This window comes from Leucoraja erinacea, chromosome 17 (genome assembly GCF_028641065.1).
Source record: "Leucoraja erinacea ecotype New England chromosome 17, Leri_hhj_1, whole genome shotgun sequence".
NCBI classification, from domain to species: domain Eukaryota; kingdom Metazoa; phylum Chordata; class Chondrichthyes; order Rajiformes; family Rajidae; genus Leucoraja; species Leucoraja erinaceus.
In genome coordinates this window covers 40,757,064-40,778,106 of record NC_073393.1, presented here as the reverse complement: position 1 = coordinate 40,778,106, position 21,043 = coordinate 40,757,064, and the positions used below count along the sequence as shown (strand labels likewise).

The 21,043-nt window shown below is 49.2% G+C and overlaps 1 protein-coding gene across 5 annotated transcripts; it reads left to right on the top strand.

Moving 5' to 3' along the window:
- Positions 1 to 844: 844 nt before the first annotated feature.
- Positions 845 to 14,305, top strand: LOC129705462 (glutathione S-transferase P-like). Of its 5 annotated transcripts, XM_055649039.1 has the most exons (8): positions 4,249 to 4,404; positions 9,540 to 9,575; positions 11,106 to 11,206; positions 11,502 to 11,589; positions 11,681 to 11,784; positions 12,823 to 12,930; positions 13,897 to 14,100; positions 14,184 to 14,305. In XM_055649039.1, coding segments are annotated over exons 1-8 (678 nt in total). In that variant the 5' UTR covers positions 4,249 to 4,403; the 3' UTR covers positions 14,220 to 14,305. The 5 variants fall into 5 exon arrangements, with proteins under 5 accessions (XP_055505013.1, XP_055505014.1, XP_055505011.1 ...); XM_055649038.1 differs by lacking the exon at positions 4,249 to 4,404 and adding an exon at positions 845 to 922 and having other exon boundaries at positions 13,897 to 14,305; XM_055649036.1 differs by having other exon boundaries at positions 13,897 to 14,305.
- Positions 14,306 to 21,043: the final 6,738 nt, after the last annotated feature.

Here is a 21,043-nt window from a genome sequence, read left to right as displayed (position 1 = left end):
CTCCCCCAACATCGGGAACATGTTTCCTGCCTCTAGCGTGTCCACACCCTTAATAATCTTATGTTTCAATGAGATCCCCTCTCAACCTTCTAAACTCCAGAGTGTACAAGCCCAGCTGCTCCATTCTCTCAGCATATGACAGTCCCGCCATCCCGGGAATTAACCTTGTGAACCTACGCTGCACTCCCTCAATAGCAAGAATGTCCTTCCTCAAATTAGGGGACCAAAAAGAGAAGGGATGAGGGAGGGGATCAACAGGGAAATGAGGGATACATTGATGGGAGATGGGTACAAAGGAGGGCAAAGGTGCAGGGTGACTGGGAGATAGTGGGAGAAATAGGTGGGTATCAGAGTTGGGGGAGGGGCGCACAGGGATGAGAGAGGGGGCAGGCCAGGCCAGGGGGCATTACTTGAACTTGGATTATTCAATGTTCACAGTTTAGCGGCAGCTTCTCATGAAGCATTGTTAAACTATTGCAAAGGTTATTGCAGAAGTTAAGACTCACTGTGTAGGAGAGAGAGACACACGGAGAGAGAAAATGGAGGAAGAGAGATAGAGTGAGAGACAGAAAGGAAGAAACAGAGAAAGAGAGAGAGGGTGAGAGGAAGGGGGAGGGGGAGAAAGAGGGGGGCATAGAGAGAGAGACAGAGAGAGAGAGAGGGAGATGGAAACTGAGACACACACACACACACAGAGGGGGAGAGAGAGACAGGGGGAGAGGGGGAGAGAGAACGTAAAACCACTCCCTTGAAGCCACGGGGAGAGTTTCGAGGGATTGCGTGACTAAAGTACACTGGGCTGACAAGGGGGAGGAACGGTATTAAGTCCAATCAAAGAGTAAGCAGACTGCGGCGAGGACAGAGAGAGAGAGCAAGATAGAGATTTGTTCCATTGTTCGGCAACTGTCTTTACACAAAAATAGTAAGTGTGGGAAGAGAGAGGGAGTGAAAGAAGGAAGAAAGAGCGGGTGGAGAGAGAGAGATAGAGAGTGGGGGGGATAGAGAGGGAGAAAGGGGGGGCAGTGAGAGAGGGGAAGGGGTGTGAGAGGGGGGGAGAAGAGAGAGGGAGGGGGAGGGGGTGAGTGGAAAGAGGGGGGAGAGACGTGAGCATAGTTTCACGTACACATGCAGAACCAGTTTGAGAACTTGTTTGGGGTGCGTCTCCAAACCTTTCCGTGTGTGGGTGTGTGTTTCTGTGTGTAATCAGAAGATTTGGATGTTTGGGATCCAAGGTGACTTAATAGTTTGGATTCAGAACTCTCTTACTGATAGTAGAGTGTCATTCTAACTGGACGTCTGTGACTTGTGGAGTTCTGCAGAGATCTATGCTGGGATCTCTGTTGGTTGTTATATAAATTACCAGTTAAGGGTCTTGACCTGAAACATTACCCATTGCTTCTCTCCAGAGATGCTACCTGTCCCGTTGAGTTACTCCAGCTTTTTGTGTCTATCTCCATTTTAAACCAGCAGTTGCAAATACAGATGAGTTCTTAAGGTCGTAAGTGATAGGAGCAGAATTAGGCCATTTGGCCCCATCAAGTCTACTCCGCCATTCAATTTTGGCTGATCTCCCACTCCCTCCTAACCCTATTCTCCTGCCTTCTCCCCATAATCTCTGACACCCGTACTAATCAAGTTAATAACTTTGCAAATTACACTAAACTTGATGGAGATGTGGACAGTGAGGAAGGCTATCAAAGTATAAAGTGGGATATAGTTCAGCTACAGAAATGGGCGGAGAAATGGCACATGGAGTTTAATCCAAACCTAGTGTGAGGTGTTTGCACTTTGGGAGATCAAATGTAAGGGGAATGGCCAGACCCTTAACAGCACTGATGTACAGAGGGATCATTGGGTCCAAGTCAATAGCACCCTGAAAGTGGCACACCAGTAGATAGACTGGTAAAGAAGATGCATACACACTTGCTTTCATCGGTTGAGTTATTGAGAAGTGTCAGGAAGTCACATTGCAGATTCATAAAACGCAGAATTAGGCCATTCAGCCCATCATGTCTACCCCACCATTCAATCATGGCTGATCTATTTCTCCCTCCTAACCCCATTCTCCTGCCTTCTCCCCATAACCTCTGACACCCGTCCTAATCAAGAATCTATCCATCTCTGCTTTAAAAAATATCCGCTGACTTGGACTCCACATCCTTCTGTTGCAAAGAATTCCATAGATTCACCATCCTATGACTAAAGAAACTCCTCATCTACGTCCTTTAATTCTGAGGCTATGACCTCTAGTCCTAGACTCTCCCACAAGTGGAAACTGGTTCGGTACATTTCAATGAGGTTCCCCATCATTCTTCCAAACTCCAGCGAGTACAGGCCCAGTGCCATCAAACACTCATCATAAATTAACCCATTCCTTCCTGGGATCATTCTTGTAAACCTCTTTAGGACCCTCTCCATAGGCAGCACATCCTTCCTTGGATACAATGTCAAAATTGCTCACAATATTCCAAATGTGTCTTTACAAGCACCTTATAGAGCCTCAACATTACATCCCTGTTTTTGTATTCGAGCCCTCATGAAATAAAGTTAGTTTGCCTTCTTTACTACCAATTCGACTTTCAGATTAACTTTTTGGGAACCCTGCACAAGCACTCCCAAATTTCTTTGCACCTCCGATTTCTGGATTCTCACCACATTTAGAAAATAGTCTACACCTTTATTCCTACTACCAAAATGCATGACTCCACACTTTGCTACACTAAATTCCATCTGCCACTTCTCTGCCCACTCTCCCAACCTGTCCACGTCCTTCTGCAAAGTCCCTGCTTTGTCTACACTATCTGCCCCTCCACCTATTTTCGTATCATCCACAAACTTGGCCACAATTCCCTCGTCCAAATCATTAATATACAACGTGAAGAGTAGCGGCCCCAGCACCGACCCCTGCGGAACTCCGCTGGTCACTGGCAGCCAACCAGAAAAAAAGCCCCCTTTATTGCCACTCCTTGCCTTTGGCCATCCAGCCAATCTGCTATCCATGCTAGTATCTGCCCTTTGATACCGTGGGCGCTCATCTTCCTTAGCAGCCTCACGTGTGGCAGCTTATCAAAGGCTTTCTGAAAATCTGGGTAAACAACGTCCACTGGCTGGAGTTAGTGACAACAGTTAGAGGTGACAAAGAGATAAAGGGTGTAAGATATAGAGAGAGTGAAATGTGGGTGGAAGGGGACAAGACAATAGACAATAGGTGCAGGAGTAGGCCATTCGGCCCTTCGAGCCAGCACCACCATTCAATGTGATCATGGCTGATCATCCCCAATCAGTACCCCGTTCCTGCCTTCTCCCCATATCCGCTATCTAGCTCTCTCTTGAAATTATCCAGAGAACCTGCATCCACCGCCCTCGGAGGCAGAGAATTCCACAGACTCACAACTCTCTGTGAGAAAAAGAGTTTCCTCGTCTCCGTTCTAAATGGCTTATTCCTTATTCTTAAACTGTGGCCCCTGGTTCTGGACTCCCCCAACATCGGGAACATGTTTCCTGCCTCTAGCGTGTCCAAACCCTTAATAATCTTATGTTTCAATGAGATCCCCTCTCAACCTTCTAAACTCCAGAGTGTACAAGCCCAGCTGCTCCATTCTCTCAGCATATGACAGTCCCGCCATCCCGGGAATTAACCTTGTGAACCTACGCTGCACTCCCTCAATATCAAGAATGTCCTTCCTCAAATTAGGGGACCAAAAAGAGAAGGGATGAGGGAAGTGATCAACAGGGAAATGAGGGATACATTGATGGGAGATGTGTACAAAGGAGGGCAAAGGTGCAGGGTGACTGGGAGATAGTGGGAGAAATAGGTGGGTGTCAGAGTTGGGGGAGGGGCGCACAGGGATGAGAGAGGGGGCAGGCCAGGCCAGGCCAGGGGGCATTACTTGAACTTGGATTATTCAATATTCACAGTTTAGCGGCAGCTTCTCAGGAAGCATTGTTAAACTATTGCAAAGGTTATTGCAGAAGTTAAGACTCACTGTGTAGGAGAGAGAGACACACGGAGAGAGAAAATGGAGGAAGAGAGATAGAGGGAGAGACAGAAAGGAAGAAACAGAGAAAGAGAGAGAGGGTGAGAGGAAGGGGGAGGGGGAGAAAGAGGGGGGCATAGAGAGAGAGACAGAGAGAGAGAGAGAGGGAGATGGAAACTGAGACACACACACACACACACAGAGGGGGAGAGAGAGACGGGGAGAGGGGGAGAGAGAACGTAAAACCACTCCCTTGAAGTCACGGGGAGAGTTTCGAGGGATTGCGTGACTAAAGTACACTGGGCTGTCAAGGGGGAGGAACGGTATTAAGTCCAATCAAAGAGTAAGCAGACTGCGGCGAGGACAGAGAGAGAGAGCGAGATAGAGATTTGTTCCATTGTTCGGCAACTGTCTTTACACAAAAATAGTAAGTGTGGGAAGAGAGAGAGAGTGAAAGAAGGAAGAAAGAGCGGGTGGAGAGAGAGAGATAGAGAGTGGGGGGGATAGAGAGGGAGAAAGGGGGGGCAGTGAGAGAGGGGGAGGGGTGTGAGAGGGGGGGAGAAGAGAGAGGGAGGGGGAGGGGGTGAGTGGAAAGAGGGGGGAGAGACGTGAGCATAGTTTCACGTACACATGTAGAACCAGTTTCAGAACTTGTTTGGGGTGCGTCTCCAAACCTTTCCGTGTGTGGGTGTGTGTTTCTGTGTGTAATCAGAAGATTTGGATGTTTGGGATCCAAGGTGACTTAATAATTTGGATTCAGAACTCTCTTACTGATAGTAGAGTGTCATTCTAACTGGACGTCTGTGACTTGTCGAGTTCTGCAGAGATCTATGCTGGGATCTCTGTTGGTTGTTATATAAATTACCAGTTAAGGGTCTTGACCTGAAACATTACCCATTGCTTCTCTCCAGCGATGCTACCTGTCCCGTTGAGTTACTCCAGCTTTTTGTGTCTATCTCCATTTTAAACCAGCATCTGCAGTTGCAAATACAGATGAGTTCTTAAGGTCGTAAGTGATAGGAGCAGAATTAGGCCATTTGGCCCCATCAAGTCTACTCCGCCATTCAATTTTGGCTGATCCCCCACTCCCTCCTAACCCTATTCTCCTGCCTTCTCCCCATAATCTCTGACACCCGTACTAATCAAGTTAATAACTTTGCAAATTCCACTAAACTTGATGGAGATGTGGACAGTGAGGAAGGCTATCAAAGTATAAAGGTGGATATAGTACAGCTACAGAAATGGGCGGAGAAATGGCACATGGAGTTTAATCCAAACCTAGTGTGAGGTGTTTGCACTTTGGGAGATCAAATTTAAGGGGAATGGCCAGACCCTTAACAGCACTGATGTACAGAGGGATCATTGGGTCCAAGTCAATAGCACCCTGAAAGTGGCACACCAGTAGATAGACTGGTAAAGAAGATGCATGCACACTTGCTTTCATCGGTTGAGTTATTGAGAAGTGTCAGGAAGTCACATTGCAGATTTATAAAACGCAGAATTAGGCCATTCAGCCCATCATGTTTACCCCACCATTCAATCATGGCTGATCTATCTCTCCCTCCTAACCCCATTCTCCTGCCTTCTCCCCATAACCTCTGACACCCGTACTAATCAAGAATCTATCCATCTCTGCTTTAAAAAATATCCGCTGACTTGGACTCCACATCCTTCTGTTGCAAAGAATTCCACAGATTCACCACCCTATGACTAAAGAAACTCCTCATCTACGTCCTTTAATTCTGAGGCTATGACCTCTAGTCCTAGACTCTCCCACAAGTGGAAACTGGTTCGGTACATTTCAATGAGGTTCCCCATCATTCTTCCAAACTCCAGCGAGTACAGGCCCAGTGCCATCAAACACTCATCATAAATTAACCCATTCCTTCCTGGATCATTCTTGTAAACCTCTTTAGGACCCTCTCCATAGGCAGCACATCCTTCCTTGGATACAATGTCAAAATTCCTCACAATATTCCAAATGCGTCCTTACAAGCACCTTATAGAGCCTCAACATTACATCTCTGTTTTTGTATTCGAGCCCTCATGAAATAAAGTGAGTTTGCCTTCTTTACTACCAATTCGACTTCCAGATTAACTTTTTGAGAATCCTGCACCAGCACTCCCAAATTTCTTTGCAACTCCGATTTCTGGATTCTCACCACATTTAGAAAATAGTCTACACCTTTATTCCTACTACCAAAATGCATGACTCCACACTTTGCTACACTATATTCCATCTGCCACTTCTCTGCCCACTCTCCCAACCTGTCCAAGTCCTTCTGCAAAGTCCCTGCTTTGTCTACACTATCTGCCCCTCCACCTATTTTCGTATCATCCACAAACTTGGCCACAATTCCCTCGTCCAAATCATTAATATACAACGTGAAGAGTAGCGGCCCCAGCACCGACCCCTGCGGAACTCCGCTGGTCACTGGCAGCCAACCTTGAAAAAAGCCCCCTTTATTGCCACTCTTTGCCTTCTGCCATCCAGCCAATCTGCTATCCATGCTAGTATCTGCCCTTTGATATAGTGGGCTCTCATCTTCCTTAACAGCCTCACGTGTGGCAGCTTATCAAAGGCTTTCTGAAAATCTGGGTAAACAACGTCCACTGGCTGGAGTTAGTGACAACAGTTAGAGGTGACAAAGAGACAAAGGGTGTAAGATATAGAGAGAGTGAAATGTGGGTGGAAGGGGACAAGACAATAGACAATAGGTGCAGGAGTAGGCCATTCGGCCCTTCGAACCAGCACCACCATTCAATGTGATCATGGCTGATCATCCCCAATCAGTACTCCGTTCCTGCCTTCTCCCCATATCCCATATCTAGCTCTCTCTTGAAAGCATCCAGAGAACCTGCCTCCACCGCCCTCGGAGGCAGAGAATTCCACAGACTCACAACTCTCTGTGAGAAAAAGAGTTTCCTCGTCTCCGTTCTAAATGGCTTATTCCTTATTCTTAAACTGTGGCCCCTGGTTCTGGACTCCCCCAACATCGGGAACATGTTTCCTGCCTCTAGCGTGTCCAAACCCTTAATAATCTTATGTTTCAATGAGATCCCCTCTCAACCTTCTAAACTCCAGAGTGTACAAGCCCAGCTGCTCCATTCTCTCAGCATATGACAGCCCCGCCATCCCGGGAATTAACCTTGTGAACCTACGCTGCACTCCCTCAATAGCAAGAATGTCCTTCCTCAAATTGGGGGACCAAAAAGAGAAGGGATGAGGGAGGGGATCAACAGGGAAATGAGGGATACATTGATGGGAGATGTGTACAAAGGAGGGCAAAGGTGCAGGGTGACTGGGAGATAGTGGGAGAAATAGGTGGGTGTCAGAGTTGGGGGAGGGGGCAACAGGGATGAGAGAGGGGGCAGGCCAGGCCAGGGGGCATTACTTGAACTTGGATTATTCAATATTCACAGTTTAGCGGCAGCTTCTCAGGAAGCATTGTTAAACTATTGCAAAGGTTATTGCAGAAGTTAAGACTCACACGGAGAGAGAAAAATGTGGAGGAAGAGAGATAGAGGGAGAGACAGAAAGAAAGAAAGAAACAGAAAGAGAGAGAGGGGGTGAGAGGGGGAGAAAGAGGGGAGAGGTGACCATAGAGAGAGAGAGGAGAGAGAGAGATGGAAACTGAGACACACACAGAGAGAGAGACAGGGGGGGAGAGGGGGGGGGAGGGGGGGGGGGGGAGGGGGGGGGAGGGGGGGGAGGGGGGGAGGGGGGGGGAGGGGGGGGAGGGGGGGGGGGGGGGGGGGGGGGGGGGGGGGGGGGGGGGGGGGGGGGGGGGGGGGGGGGGGGGGGGAGGGAGGAGGGGGGGGGAGGGGGGGGGGGGGGGGGGAGGGGGGGGGGGGGGGGGGGAGAGAGTGCATTGTAAAAACCACTTCCTTGAAGTCACGGGGAGAGTTTCGTGGGATCGGGATGAGTGACTAAAGTCAAGGGAGAGGAGGGGGGAGAGGGGGGGGGAGGGGGGGAGGGGGGGGAGAGGGGGAGGGGGGGGGGGGGGGGGGAGGGGGGGGGGGGGGAGGGGGGGGAGGGGGGGGGGGGGGAGGGGAGAGGGGTGGAGGGGGGAGGAGGGGGGGGGAGGGGGGAGGGGGGAGGGGGGGGGGGGGGGGGGGGGGGGGGGGGGGGGGGGGGGGGGGGGGGGGGGGGGGGGGGGGGGGGGGGGGGGGGGGAGGGGGGGGGGGGGGGAGGGGGGGGGGGGGGGGGGGGGGGGGGGGGGGGGGGGGGGGGGGGGGGGGGGGGGGGGAGGGGAGGGGGAGGGGGGGGGGGGGGGGGGAGGGGGGGGGGGGGGGGGGGGGGGGGGGGGGGGGGGGGGGAGGGGGGGGGGGGGGGGAGGGGGGGGAGGGGGGGGAGGGGGGAGGGGAGAGGGGGAGAGAGAGTGCATTGTTAAAAACCACTTCCTTGAAGTCACGGGGAGAGTTTCGAGGGATTGCGTGACTAAAGTACATTGGGCTGACAAGGGGGAGGAGCGGTATAAAGTCCAATCAAAGAGTAAGCAGCAAAGATCCTATCGCAGAGCTCTGCTATAAGATCTTTGGTAAGCAGATCTTTGGTAAACAGACTGCGGCGAGGACACAGACAGAGAGAGAGAGATTTGTTCCATTGTTCGGCAACTGTCTTTATACAAAAATAGTGAGTGTGGGAAGAGAGAGGGGGGAGGGAGGGGGGGGGGGGGGGTGGGTGGGTGGTGTGAAAGAGGGAAAGAAAGAAGAAGAAAGAGCGGGTGGAGAGAGCGGGCGGTTAGAGAGAGGGGTAGAGAGTGGGGGAAAAGAGAGGGAGAAAGAGGGGGCAGTGAGAGAGGGAGGGGGTGTGTGAGAGGGGGAGGAGGGGGTGAGTGGAAAGAGGGGGGAGAGAGACGTGAGCATAGTTTCACGTACACATGTAGAACCAGTTTGGTAACTTGTTTGGGGTGTGTCTCCAAACCTTTCCGTGTGTGTGTGTCTGTTACTGTGTGTATGTGTTTCTCTGTGTTTCTGTGTTGTGTACGTGTGTGTACGTAAGTGTGTACGTGCGTGTGTACGTAAGTGTGCGTGTGTGTACGTACGTATGTATGTGCGTGTGTGTATGTGTGCATGTCAGTGTGTATGTGTGCATGTCAGTGTGTGTGTGTGCATGTCAGTGTGTGTGTGCGTGTCAGTGTGTGTGTGCGTGTCAGTGTGCGTGTGTCAATGTGTGTGTGTGTGTGCGTGTCAGTGTGTGCGTGTCAGTGTGTGTGCGTGTCAGTGTGTGCATGTCAGTGTGTGTGCGTGTCAGTGTGTGTGCGTGTCAGTGTGTGTGCGTGTCAGTGTGTGTGCGTGTCAGTGTGTGTGCGTGTCAGTGTGTGTGCGTGTCAGTGTGTGTGCATGTCAGTGTGTGTGTGTGCGTCAGTGTGTGTTTGTGTGTCTGTGTGTGTGTCATTGTGTGTCAGTGTGTGTGCATGTCAGTGTGTGTGCGTGTCAGTGTGTGTGTGTTGTGTCAGTGTGTCAGTGTGTGTGCGTGTCAGTGTGTGTGTCAGTGTGTGTGTGTGTATGGAAAGATTCAATAATTAACCATCTCTCTCTCTCCCGTTACCCCCCCAGTGCCAGGATACACAATCACATATTTTCCTGTGAGAGGTAAGTTCAAAAATCCCATCTAATAATAGATCAATAATTGATCAGGATTATAGAGGAAACTAGACCAAGTGCAGACCCGTGGGTCTGTTCCCCCCAACGCGTGTGTGGGGGGGGGGGGGGGGGGGGGGGCGGCATGCAGCAGCACACACTAACTACCCCCCCCCCCCCGCACTCACGCTAACTACCCCCCCCCTTGATATTATATTAATATTATTAATTTGCTCCTTTTACTCCATAATCACCGTATCTACTGACGCATAGCCCACAACTTGCAGTCACATCTAGAGGGGGAGGGGGGGGGGGGGCGGGGGTAGAGAGTGAGGGCAGCGGGAGAGAGGGGCAGAGAGACAGAGAGAGAGCGGGGAGAGAGAGGTGAGAGAGGGGGGGGAGAGAGAGAGGGGGTGCTGAGAGGGGGGGTGATGAGGAGAGGTGGGGAGCAGGGGAGGGTAGGGGGTGGGGAGGGGGTTTAGGGGAGGGGAGAGGGGAGAGGGGAGAGAGAGGGGGAGAGGGGGGGAGGGGGGGGGGGGGGGGGGGGGGGGGGGGGAGAGAAGGAAGGGGGGTGGGAGGAAGGGGGGAGGGAGGGTGGAGGGGAGGGAGGGGGGGTAGAGGTGTGGAGGGAGAGGGGGGTTTAGGGGGGGCGGTGGGGGAGGGGATGGATGGGAGGAGGGGGAGAAAGAGGGGTGGGGGGGGAGAGGGGGGGGAGGAGAGGAGGGAGAGGAGAGGGGGGAGAGGAGAGGAGAGGAGAGGGGGAGAGGAGAGGGGGAGAGAAGAGAGGGGGGAGAGGAGAGGAGAGGGGGGGGAGGAGGAGAGGGGAGGAGGGAGAGGGGGGGGGGATGGGGGTAGAGGAGGAGGGGGGGGGAGAGGAGGGGGAGAGAGAGAAAGAGAGAGGGGGGAGAAAGATAGGGATAGGAGGAGAGAGAGAGAGAGAATGCCTTTTTACTCAACCCAAACCCCCCAAACAACCATTTGCAGGCAGTGCTTTTTTCCTCAAACTAACCATAACCATATTTTCATTTTCAAACCAAATTAAGGGTACTTACTCACAGCTGTGTAGACATTTGTTCAGTCATTCAGAGCTCAGACCTCCATGTTATAGAGACTGATTGGGGCACACCACTTCCTGTTTGTATAGTCCCTGCCGCCAGCGGGGGCAGCAGAGAGAATGGGGAATTTTGTAAAATCATTAATATCTCTGTCATTTTTCATCAATGGGAAAAATCCTTGGCACACATACGGCGAAGGGGGGCTCTGAGCAAGGTGGCCAAAAATGACGGCCGTGGGTGGCGGCGTTCTCTTGGAAATCGCAGCACAGAGTGCCAAAACCGGTCAAGAACAGACTTTTAGTAATATAGATAATCATATAACTTTTCTCTCTCTCCCCGTCATTCCCTCCCTCTCGCTCCCAATTCTCTCCCCCTCTCTCTAACTCCCTCTCTCCCCCTCCACCCCTCTCTCTCCCCATCTCTCCCTCACCCTCTCTCCCAATTATCTCCCCCCTCTCTCTATCTCCTCTCTCCCCCCTCTCTTTAGGGAGATGTTCGGCTATGCGAATGCTTCTGGCTGATCAAGGAGAGACGTGGAGCGAGGAAATTGTGACCGGGGAGAATTGGCTTGGAATAAAGGATTCTTGTGTGAGTTTTCAAAGTGGGAGAGGCGGGAGGATTGGGAGAGAGGGGGGAGAGAGATGGCGAGAAGGGGAGAGAGAGGGGGGTGAGAGAGGCGGGAGACAAAGAGTGGGAGAGGGGGTGAGATAGAGATGGGGAGCGGGGAAAGAGGGAGATGGGAGAGAGAGAGAGGAGAGAGAGAGTGGGAGAAGGGGTGAGATGGAGAGAGATGGGGAGCGGGGAAAGAGGGAGATGGGAGAGAGGCGGGGAGAGAGAGAGGCGGGAGAGAGAGAGTGACGATGTCTGCCCTTTCTGTCCTCAGGTCTTTGGGCAACTTCCAAAATTTCAAGATGGCGATTTTGTTCTCTTCCAATCCAACGCCATCTTACGATATCTTGGCCGCAAGTACGGTGAGCAAGAATGGGGTTAGATGGGCCGAAGGGTCTGTTTCCACGCTGTATCTCCAAACTCTAAACCTCTCTCTGTCTTCCCCCTTCACAGGATTATACGGGAACAATTCGGAGGAATCGGCGATGATTGACATGTTTAATGATGGAGTTGAAGATCTTCGATTAAAATACGTCACTCTGATCTATAAAGATTACGTAAGGAGGGAGTGTCGCTCTGTGGGACAATAGACAATAGACATAATGTGCAGGAGTAGGCCAATCAGCCCTTCGAACCAGCACCGCCATTCAATGTGATCATGGCTGATCATCCCCAATCAGTACCCCGTTCCTGCCTTCTCCCCATATCCCCTGACTCCACTATCTTTAAGAGCCCTATCTAGCTATCTCTTGAAAGTATCCAGAGAACCGGCCTCTGAGGCAGTGAATTTCACAGACTCACAACTCTCTGTGTGAAAAACTGTTTCCTCGCCTCCGTTCTAAATGGCTGACCCCCTATTCTTAAACTGTGGCCCCTGGTTCTGGACTCCCCCAACATCGGGAACATTCTTCCTGCCTCTAGCGTGTCGAAACCCTTAATAATCTTATATGTTTCAATAAGATCTCCTCTCATGCTTCTAAACTCCAGAGTACACAAGCCCAGCCGCTCCGTTCTCTCGGCATATGTCAGTCCCGCCTTCCCGGGAATTTACCTGGTGAACCTACGCTGCACTCCCTCAATAGCAAGAATGTCCTTCCTCAAATTTGGAGAGAAAAACTGCACACAATACTCTGTACAACTGTAGAAGGACTTCTTTGCTCCTATACTCAACTCCTCTCGTTATGAAGGCTTTCTTCACTGCCTGCTGTACCTGCATGCTTACTTTCAGTGACTGATGAGCAAGGACGCACAGATCCCGTTGTACTTCCCCTTTTCCCAACTTGACGCCATTTAGATAGTAATCTGCCTTCCTGTTTTTGCCACCAAAGTGGATAACCTCACATTTATCCACATATAACTGCATCTGCCATGCATCTGCCCACTCCCCCAACCTGCCCAAGCCACCCTGCATTCTCGTAGCATCCTCCTCACAGTTCACACTGCCACCCAGCTTTGTGTTGTCTGCAAATTTGCTAATGTTACTTTGAATCCCTTCATCTAAATTATTGATATATATTGTAAATAGCTGCGGTCCCACCACCGAGCCTTGCGGGGGAGGGGGACACAATGAACATTCCCGAATTATTTTCCCACAGGAGACTGGAAAGGACAAGTTTGTAAAAGGCATTGCAGACGAGTTGAAATGGTTTGAGAAGATTTTGGAAAATAACAATGATGGGCAAAGATTTATACATGGTAACCAGGTTAGTGTAACATGCACACGCACGCACAAACACACACACTCCACACACGCGCACACACAAACGCACGCACGCATGCACACACGCACACAAACGCGCACACTCAGAGCCATACACACCACACACAAGCATGCACACACACACACACAGACAAGCATGCACGCATGCGCACACACGCATGCACACGCACACACGCACAGAAATATATAAACATCTCACTAATATATAAACCCTGTCTCATACTCTCACACACACACACACTCACTCTCTTGCACACACACACACACACAAGCATGCGCACTCACACACACACTCACACACACTTTTGAACACTCACACTCACACACACTCCCTCACACATACACTCACACCAAGTTACAGGAAAGATATCGTCAAGCTGGACAGGGTGCAGAGACGATTTACGAGGATGTTGCCGGGACTCGAGGGGCCTGAGCTACAGGGAGCGGTTGGAGCAGGCTACGACTCTATTCCTTGGTGCGCAGGAGGATGAGGGGCGATCTTATAGAGGTGTACAAAATCATGAGGGGAATAGTTCGGGTAGATGCACAGAGTCTCTTGCCCAGAGTAGGTGAATTGTGGCCCAGAGGACATGGGTTTAAGGTGAGGGGGAAAAGATTTAATAGGAATCTGAGGGGCACCTTTTCCACACAGAGGGTGGTGGGTGTATGGAACGAGCTGCCGGGGGAGTTAGTTGAGGCAGGGACAATCACAACACTCGGACAGGTACATGGATAGGACAGTTTTGGAAGGATATGGGCCAAACGTGGGCAGGTGGGACTAGTGTAGATGGGGCATGTTGGTCGGCGTGGGCAAGTTGGGCCGATGGGCGTGTTTCTGCTCTGTGTGACTGTAAACTAACCTCTTCCCCCTACCCTTCCCTCCCCCTCTCTCCTCCCCCTCTCTCTCTCTCTCTCTCACCCCACCCCACTCTCCCAAACACACACACAGATTTCCTTTGCAGATTACAACCTTGTTGACCTTTTGAGCAATCTGGAGATTTTGGTACCTGGATGTCTGAAAGAAACGCCTTTAATTGATGCCTATAACAAGAGGGTAAAATCTCGTCCGAATCTGCAAGCTTATTTACAGAGCGATGCTCATCGTAAACTCCCTATCAATGGAAACGGCAAAACAGTAATCTACCCTCCCCTCCTCCCCCTCCTTCCTTCCCCCCCCCCCCTCCCTTCCTCTCCCCTTCCCCCCTCTCCCCTTCCCCCCTCTCCTTTCCTCCCCTCTCCTCCCGCAGCGCTCTCTGCTCTCAACCTACATGAAGAAAATTAACTTGAATTTCAAGATTCAATATCATTAATTGTTAACTTACAACAAGCTATTAAAATCTACTTTGAGATGAACAATACCTAACTGTGTGTGTGACTGTGTACCTGCACTCCTAGATCCCTCTTCACCACAACACTCCCAGTGAGTGGGGGGGAGAGAGGGTTAGGGGAATGGACTGAGAGAGTGGGGGGGATAGGAGGGAAAGGAGACAATAGACTAGACAATAGGTGCAGGAGTAGGCCATTCGGCCCTTCGAGCCAGCACCGCCATTTACTGTGATCGTGGCTGATCATCCCCAATAACTACCCCGTTCCTGCCTTCTCCCCATATCCCCTAACTCCGCTATCTTTAAGAGCCTGTCTAGCTCTCCCTTCAAAGTATCCAGAGAACCGGCCTCCACCGCCCTGTGAGGCAGAGAATTCCACAGATTCACAACTCTCTGTGTGAAAAAGTTTTTCCTCATCTCCGTTCTAAATGGCTTACCCCTTATTCTTAAACTGTGGCCCCTGGTTCTGGACTCCCCCAACATCGGGAACATGTTTCTTGCCTCTAGCGTGTCCAAACCCTTAATAATCTTATATGTTTCAATAAGATGCCCTCTCATCCTTCTAAATTCCAGAGTATACAAGCCCAGCCGCTCCATTCTCTCAGCATGTTATAGAGCAAAGCGGAAGATTAAGATTGAAGAATATAATTCTTGGCATTGTAGCGCATCAGCTCCATAGACATCGTCCAATGTTCATATTGGGGTAGGTGGATCAGACAGTACCCAAGCTTATAGAAGGACTTGTTCAGAAACTGTTCCTGAGTTTGGTGGTGTGCACTTTCATGCGTTTGTATTTCTGCTAGAATGCCCTCTCATCCTTCTAAATTCCAGTGTATACAAGCCCAGCCGCTCCATTCTCTCAGCATGTGACAGTACCGACACCCCGGGAATTAACCTGGTGAACCTACGCTGCACTCCCTCAATACAGGGCTGCCAACTCTCACGCTTTGAGCGTGAGACTCACGCATTTCAGCAAATTCTCACGCCCTCATGCTGAAGACAGAATTCTCACGCTGTCTTCAGTCCCTGCACAGCAAGGACCCTGTAGCGGAGCTATACGATCTTTGCTGCACAGTTTGTCTCAAGTTTGCCCCACATGACAGCGATCTGCACGGCCTGGGGAAGCTCGTCGGTTGACGGCTGTGAGTGATGTCGCGTCTCTTCTCTCTTGGTTGGATGTGCAGCCGCCGGGTGTCAGCGCATCTGTGCGCCAGTGCATGTTCGACGTCACCCGTGCATGTTCCCAAATGATGCTGCCTGACCTGCTGAGTAATGCCCCTGCCCCACTTAGGAAACCTGAACTGAAACCTCTGGAGACTTTGCGCCCCACCCAAGGTTTCCGTGCGGTTCCTGGAGGTTTTTGTCAGTCTCCCTACCTGCTTCCACTACCTGCAACCTCCGGCAACCACCTGTAACCTCCGGGAACTGCACGGAAACCTTGGGTGGGGCGCAAAGTCTCCAGAGGTTTCCGTTCAGGTTTCCTAAGTGGGACAGGGGCATTACTCCAGCACTTTGTCCTTTTGTGTATTAACCAGTATCCACAGTTCTTTGTCTCTACAATCAATGGCATGACTGCCTTGACAGCATTGATGTACAGAGGGATCTTGTGGTCCAAGTCTATAACATGCAAGTGGCATCACAAGGGGTTTGTGTAGTAAATGAAGGCATATGGTATGCTTGTTTTTATAGGTCAGGGCATTGAGTATCTTCCTCGTTTGTATGGCATGCACAGCCCAAAGTTGTTAGACAACTTGTTATGTTGGATCTTCTGTTTGTGCACGCCAGGTGCATTGCATTCATTGAAACAGGGTGGACCTACCTCGTGAAGGTTGCAATCTCCTCCCCCAGGCATTGGGTATAAGAGTCCGGAAGTCATGATGCAGCTTTATAGGACTTTGGTTATGCTGCATTTGGAGTCAAACTCAAAAAGCTGGAGTAACTCAGCGGGTCAGGCAGCATCTCTGGGGGAAAGCAATACACAACATTTTGTGTTGAGATCATTCTTCAGACTCATTTCTCATTTATAGTGTTGCCTGCAGTTCTGGTTGTCCCATTCCAAGAAGGATTTGGAGGCTTTGGGAAGGGTGGAGAGGTAGTTTATCAGAATAATATCTGGATTAGAGGGTATTAGCTACAGGGAAAGGACGGACACTTAGATTGTTTTCTCTTGAAAGTCAGAGGATGCGGGGTGACTGGTGAGAAGTAAATAAAATTATGTGAGAGACATAGATGAGGTGGACAGTCCAAACCTACTTCCCTGGGTGAAAATATTAAATAAGATCATTTTTAGCATTAAGGTCATAAGCGATAGGAGTAGAATTAGACCATTCAGCCCATCAAGTCTACTCCGCCATTCAATCATGGCTGATCTATCTCTCCCATCTTTAAGGTGATAGGGGAAAGTTTAAAGGGGATGTGTGGGAGCCCCTGGAGCTTGCTGGTGGTGCAGGCTGGTACAATTGTGCAAGTAAGAGACTTGTAGATGAGCATTTGGTTATACAGTGATTGGAAGGATATGAATTATGTGCAGGTACATAAAGATATATCTTGGCATCATGTTCGGTACAGACGGTGGGTGGGCTGAAGAGCCAGGTCCTGTGCTGTAGTGTTCTTTGTTCTATGTAATCAATGCCTTGCCAGCAAAACCATGTATTTAATAACTTCATAGGGCAATAATTAAAAGGCTGAAATGACTTGCTTGAAACTTATCTGTACCAAGATTACATCCATTGTGGAGAGTCAAGTTCCAACTGATTACCAGTTAGTTTAGTTTATTGTCATGTGTAAAGCTTTTGTTGCGTGCAAACTCATCAGCGGAAAGACAATACATGATTACAATCGAGCCATCCACAGTGTACAGATGCATGTTAAAGGGAATAATGTGAATCATCTTTAGTGCAAGATAAGGTCCGATTAAAGACAGTCCAAGAATCTCCAATGAGGTAGATAGTATCTCAGGATTGCTCTCTAATTGTTGGTAGGATGGTTCAGTTGCCTGATAACAGCTGGGAAGAAACTGTCCCTCAATCTGGAGGTGTGTGTTTACAAACTTCTATACCTCTTGCCTGATGGGAGAGGGGCGGAGTGGCTGGGGTGTGACATCCTTAATGCTAGTGGCCAGCATACTTGTGCTACCATAGAAGTGCAGTGGGTCAAGGTGTAGCTAAATACCATTGGTAGCCACTATGCTAGAGACATAATGGCAGTGACATTATGGCACAAATAAACATGTAACATAATTTCAGGCCATCTTTTGGGTGCGAATGTCACTCAAATATAAATACAGGTGATAAAACAAAACGAAAAACAAATTGTAACTTTTAATAAAAACTTTGTCAAACAAAATAATTTCCAAAAGTGCAGTTCTAAATTGTACCCTAATGGCAACATAACTAAGATGAAAGTAATAGATAAATTATATTCTAATGTACCCAGTGCTTTCCTCAAATCTGCAGCGCCACTTTAAACGTACAAATGCATTTCCAAGCAGAAATTTAATCTCTCTCTGACATCCTAACTCCCAAGGAGCAGAGTTAAATTACGTTGGTTAACACCACAAATATATACATAATTTTGCATTTTGAGCTTTAATATAACTGTTTTATATAACACATGGGGCTCATGTTGTTGACCTCCACGTGGTGAGCCCTGTCAACTGAGCTCAGTCACTGCTGCTCGGCGCCAACCAGGAGCGTGCGCCTTTTTTAGGGCTGGCATCTACAGATGTCGAACCGGATGGCATCACCTTGCTGCAGCTGAATGTGGAAAACCTCACCAAAGCAAAGACCACCATCATTAAACATCTGCTACAGACCCACCAAGTCATTGCAATCTTCTGCCGGTACTCGCAGTTATCGCACCCGCTGAGCTTCACAGAGAGTACTTCACCCACAGGCTGGTGTGCAAGGCCCCATCGGCTGCCAAACATCCTTTGCACCACCTCGCCCAGGACTCACAGCAACTGGGACCTCAACGCCTGTCATCTCGTCGCCTCTTCTCCCGTCACGCAGCCATTCTCTGTGGCTCCTGTTTCAACACACTAGGAGCTTGGAGAACCAGCTGGGAACAGACTTCCCGACCTCCTCAATTCACTGTTGCACCGAACACCACAGCCCCACCTGGCTCGAACCTGCCCCGCAAAGAGTGGGTCGCCCTGAACCGGCTCCGTACAGGGGTCGGCCGGTTCAACACCAACATGCATCGCTGGGGGCTGTCATTTCATACATTAACAATACAGTATTCATTTATACACCTGTGGTCAGTGTTCAACTTTCATTAATAATTGGTGTCATTCCCATCTGTAGTGCGTCCAAAATGTCTCGCCAGGCACATGTAAACAAGCAAATGTGGTGTCGCAAAGTACGCCAAGACCAAGTAGCGTGACCTGGTCCGGGAAGTCTTCATTTTCGAGCAGTAAAGAAGCGCTTGAAGAAATTCACTCGACTCTTCGCCTGCAAAACAGAAACAGAGGTCAATAGCTAATCTAACATCAACCTAATACAGGTGTCAGAGTTTATGGGGAGATGGCAGGAGAATGGGGTTACAAAGGAGAGATAGATCAGCCATGATTCAATCAAGGAGTTGACCTGATGGGCCAAATGGCCTAATTCTTATTCTATCACTTATGAACCTCAACTAATTAGTTCTTTCAGAATTAAACTAATTAGTAAAATACCAAGGTACAGATGTGAAGATTTGTATTTACTTATCATGTTATAAAGATCTGGGTGGCAGCGGCTTCAATACAATGGTCCAAATGAATACACGATTCTATGAACAAACAAGCAATGTAGATTCCTTGGTGAACTATTGGACAGGAGGTCTCGATTCTAAACAATCCTCTGGCGCAGTCAATCAGAAAGTGACAGTGTTTCCATGGTTAGTCTTGGATTCCTTGGTGATGGGTGACGTATCCATTCTTACACCACACAGCAAGCTGAAGGTGGGGAAAGATGAACCATCATCAGCTGTTTTCTCTTGCTCTCTGTGTTCCTGGAAAGGTGTCTCTACATTTAAGATCTTCTCTTGGTTAAGATGAGATAACCAAATGTATTGCATTTATTTTGAGATTTGGCTTACACCTTGGCTTGTATTCACTGCGCTCTTTCATACTGAAACAGAGAGATTAGAGATATGCATTTGAAAACCAATTTGCGTGAGTGCGACATGAGAGTAACTCAAACACCTCATGTCTCGCAGGAGAGGAGGAGTTGCTGGGTGAGGGGACGGGCACCACGTGCAGACCTCGAGGCTGGACAAAGAAACCAGGCCAGGTTTTCTGTGTTGATGCCTGAATCACCCACTCCAAACCGAAGTACTATGTATCCTATTTATTAGTTAGTAAGTACATGGAAGCAGGTTTTCCAGAGTTGCCCAGTTCACTGTGGTGGGGGTGGGGCAAGATAGAGTGTAAAATGTCAGGAAATTAGATTACAACTAGAAAACGAGGAATTGATTGGCAATACACACCTTCCGTGCCACCACCACCTGTTCACTGGGGTCTATCTCCAAAGCCTCCTCACATTCCTCTGCCTATCCTTAGCCCCACGTCCCCCTCCCTTTTCATCTGTGCATTAATTGCCTCATACTGTGTTTTGTATTGAATTCTGTCTTTACTTTGTGTACTAGTCATGTCTCTACTATTTATTTCATTCCCCTTACATGTTTTTCCTCTACCTGCTAAATTTTTGTAAGGTGTCCTTGAGACCCTTGAAAGGCGCCCATAAATAAAATGTATTATTATTATTATTATTCCTCGATTGATTCCAAACTAATGGTGTACTTCCTGGTCGCTGGTCTGACAGGAAGAGGTCCATGTCTGGAAAGAAAACAGCAGTATAAACGGTAACACAGTAACCCCACCTTCTCAGTGAAATTTCATCGACACCAAGGGTTGGGAAGAACACACGGCTTTCAAGGAATCTTCTCCAAGGACTTTGAAGCAGCTGCTTTCGACAGTCAGTGGATTCCTCTACAAGCGGTTTGATGGAGCAGACCTGGAAAGACCATTTCTTGAATTAGAGGAAGCAAGGGTATAGAAACTAGCAAAAATGCCCAGGGAAGAGGAGAAATTATTTTTCACACAGCAAACTATGACCTAGGTTATATTCCCTATAAAAGTGGTAAAAAAAATACTCAATAATAATATATATTTTTTAAAACAATTCAAGGGCGCATGTCAAAGAGGAAAGGGGGGAGCATTAAGTGGATACATCTTTTAGTGCTACTACAAACAGAATTCTGTAATTCCACCCACATTGTGTACACGTGGTTCTTCAGATTCTATCAAGTAACAGCGGGGGAAGAATTGCTGCCTTAGTGCCTGAGACCCAGGTTCAATCCTGACTGTAGGTGCTGTTTGTGTGGAGTTTGCAACTTCTCCCTGTTACTGCGTAGATTTCCTCCGGGTATTCTGGTTTCCTCCCACATCCCAAAGACATGAGGGTTGGTAGGCTATTTGGATTGGTTAAATTTGTAATTTGTCCCTAGTGTGTAGGATTGCGCTAGTGTACGGGATGGTTGCTGGTCGGCGCAGACTCAGTAGGACGAAGGGCCTGTTTCCACGCTGTATCTCTAAAGTCTAAAGTAACTAACGTGTGTCCTTTAACAACCTTGGAAGAATAAGATGTCATTAGTGTGTCCAAAGACTAATGACATCTTATTTTTCCAAGGTTGCTAAAAGTGATGGGCGAAATGGATGTGCCATTTTATTACCATGTTAGCAAACAAGCACCTACATTCAACTCAGTGACTCAATTGAACTACAAGCAA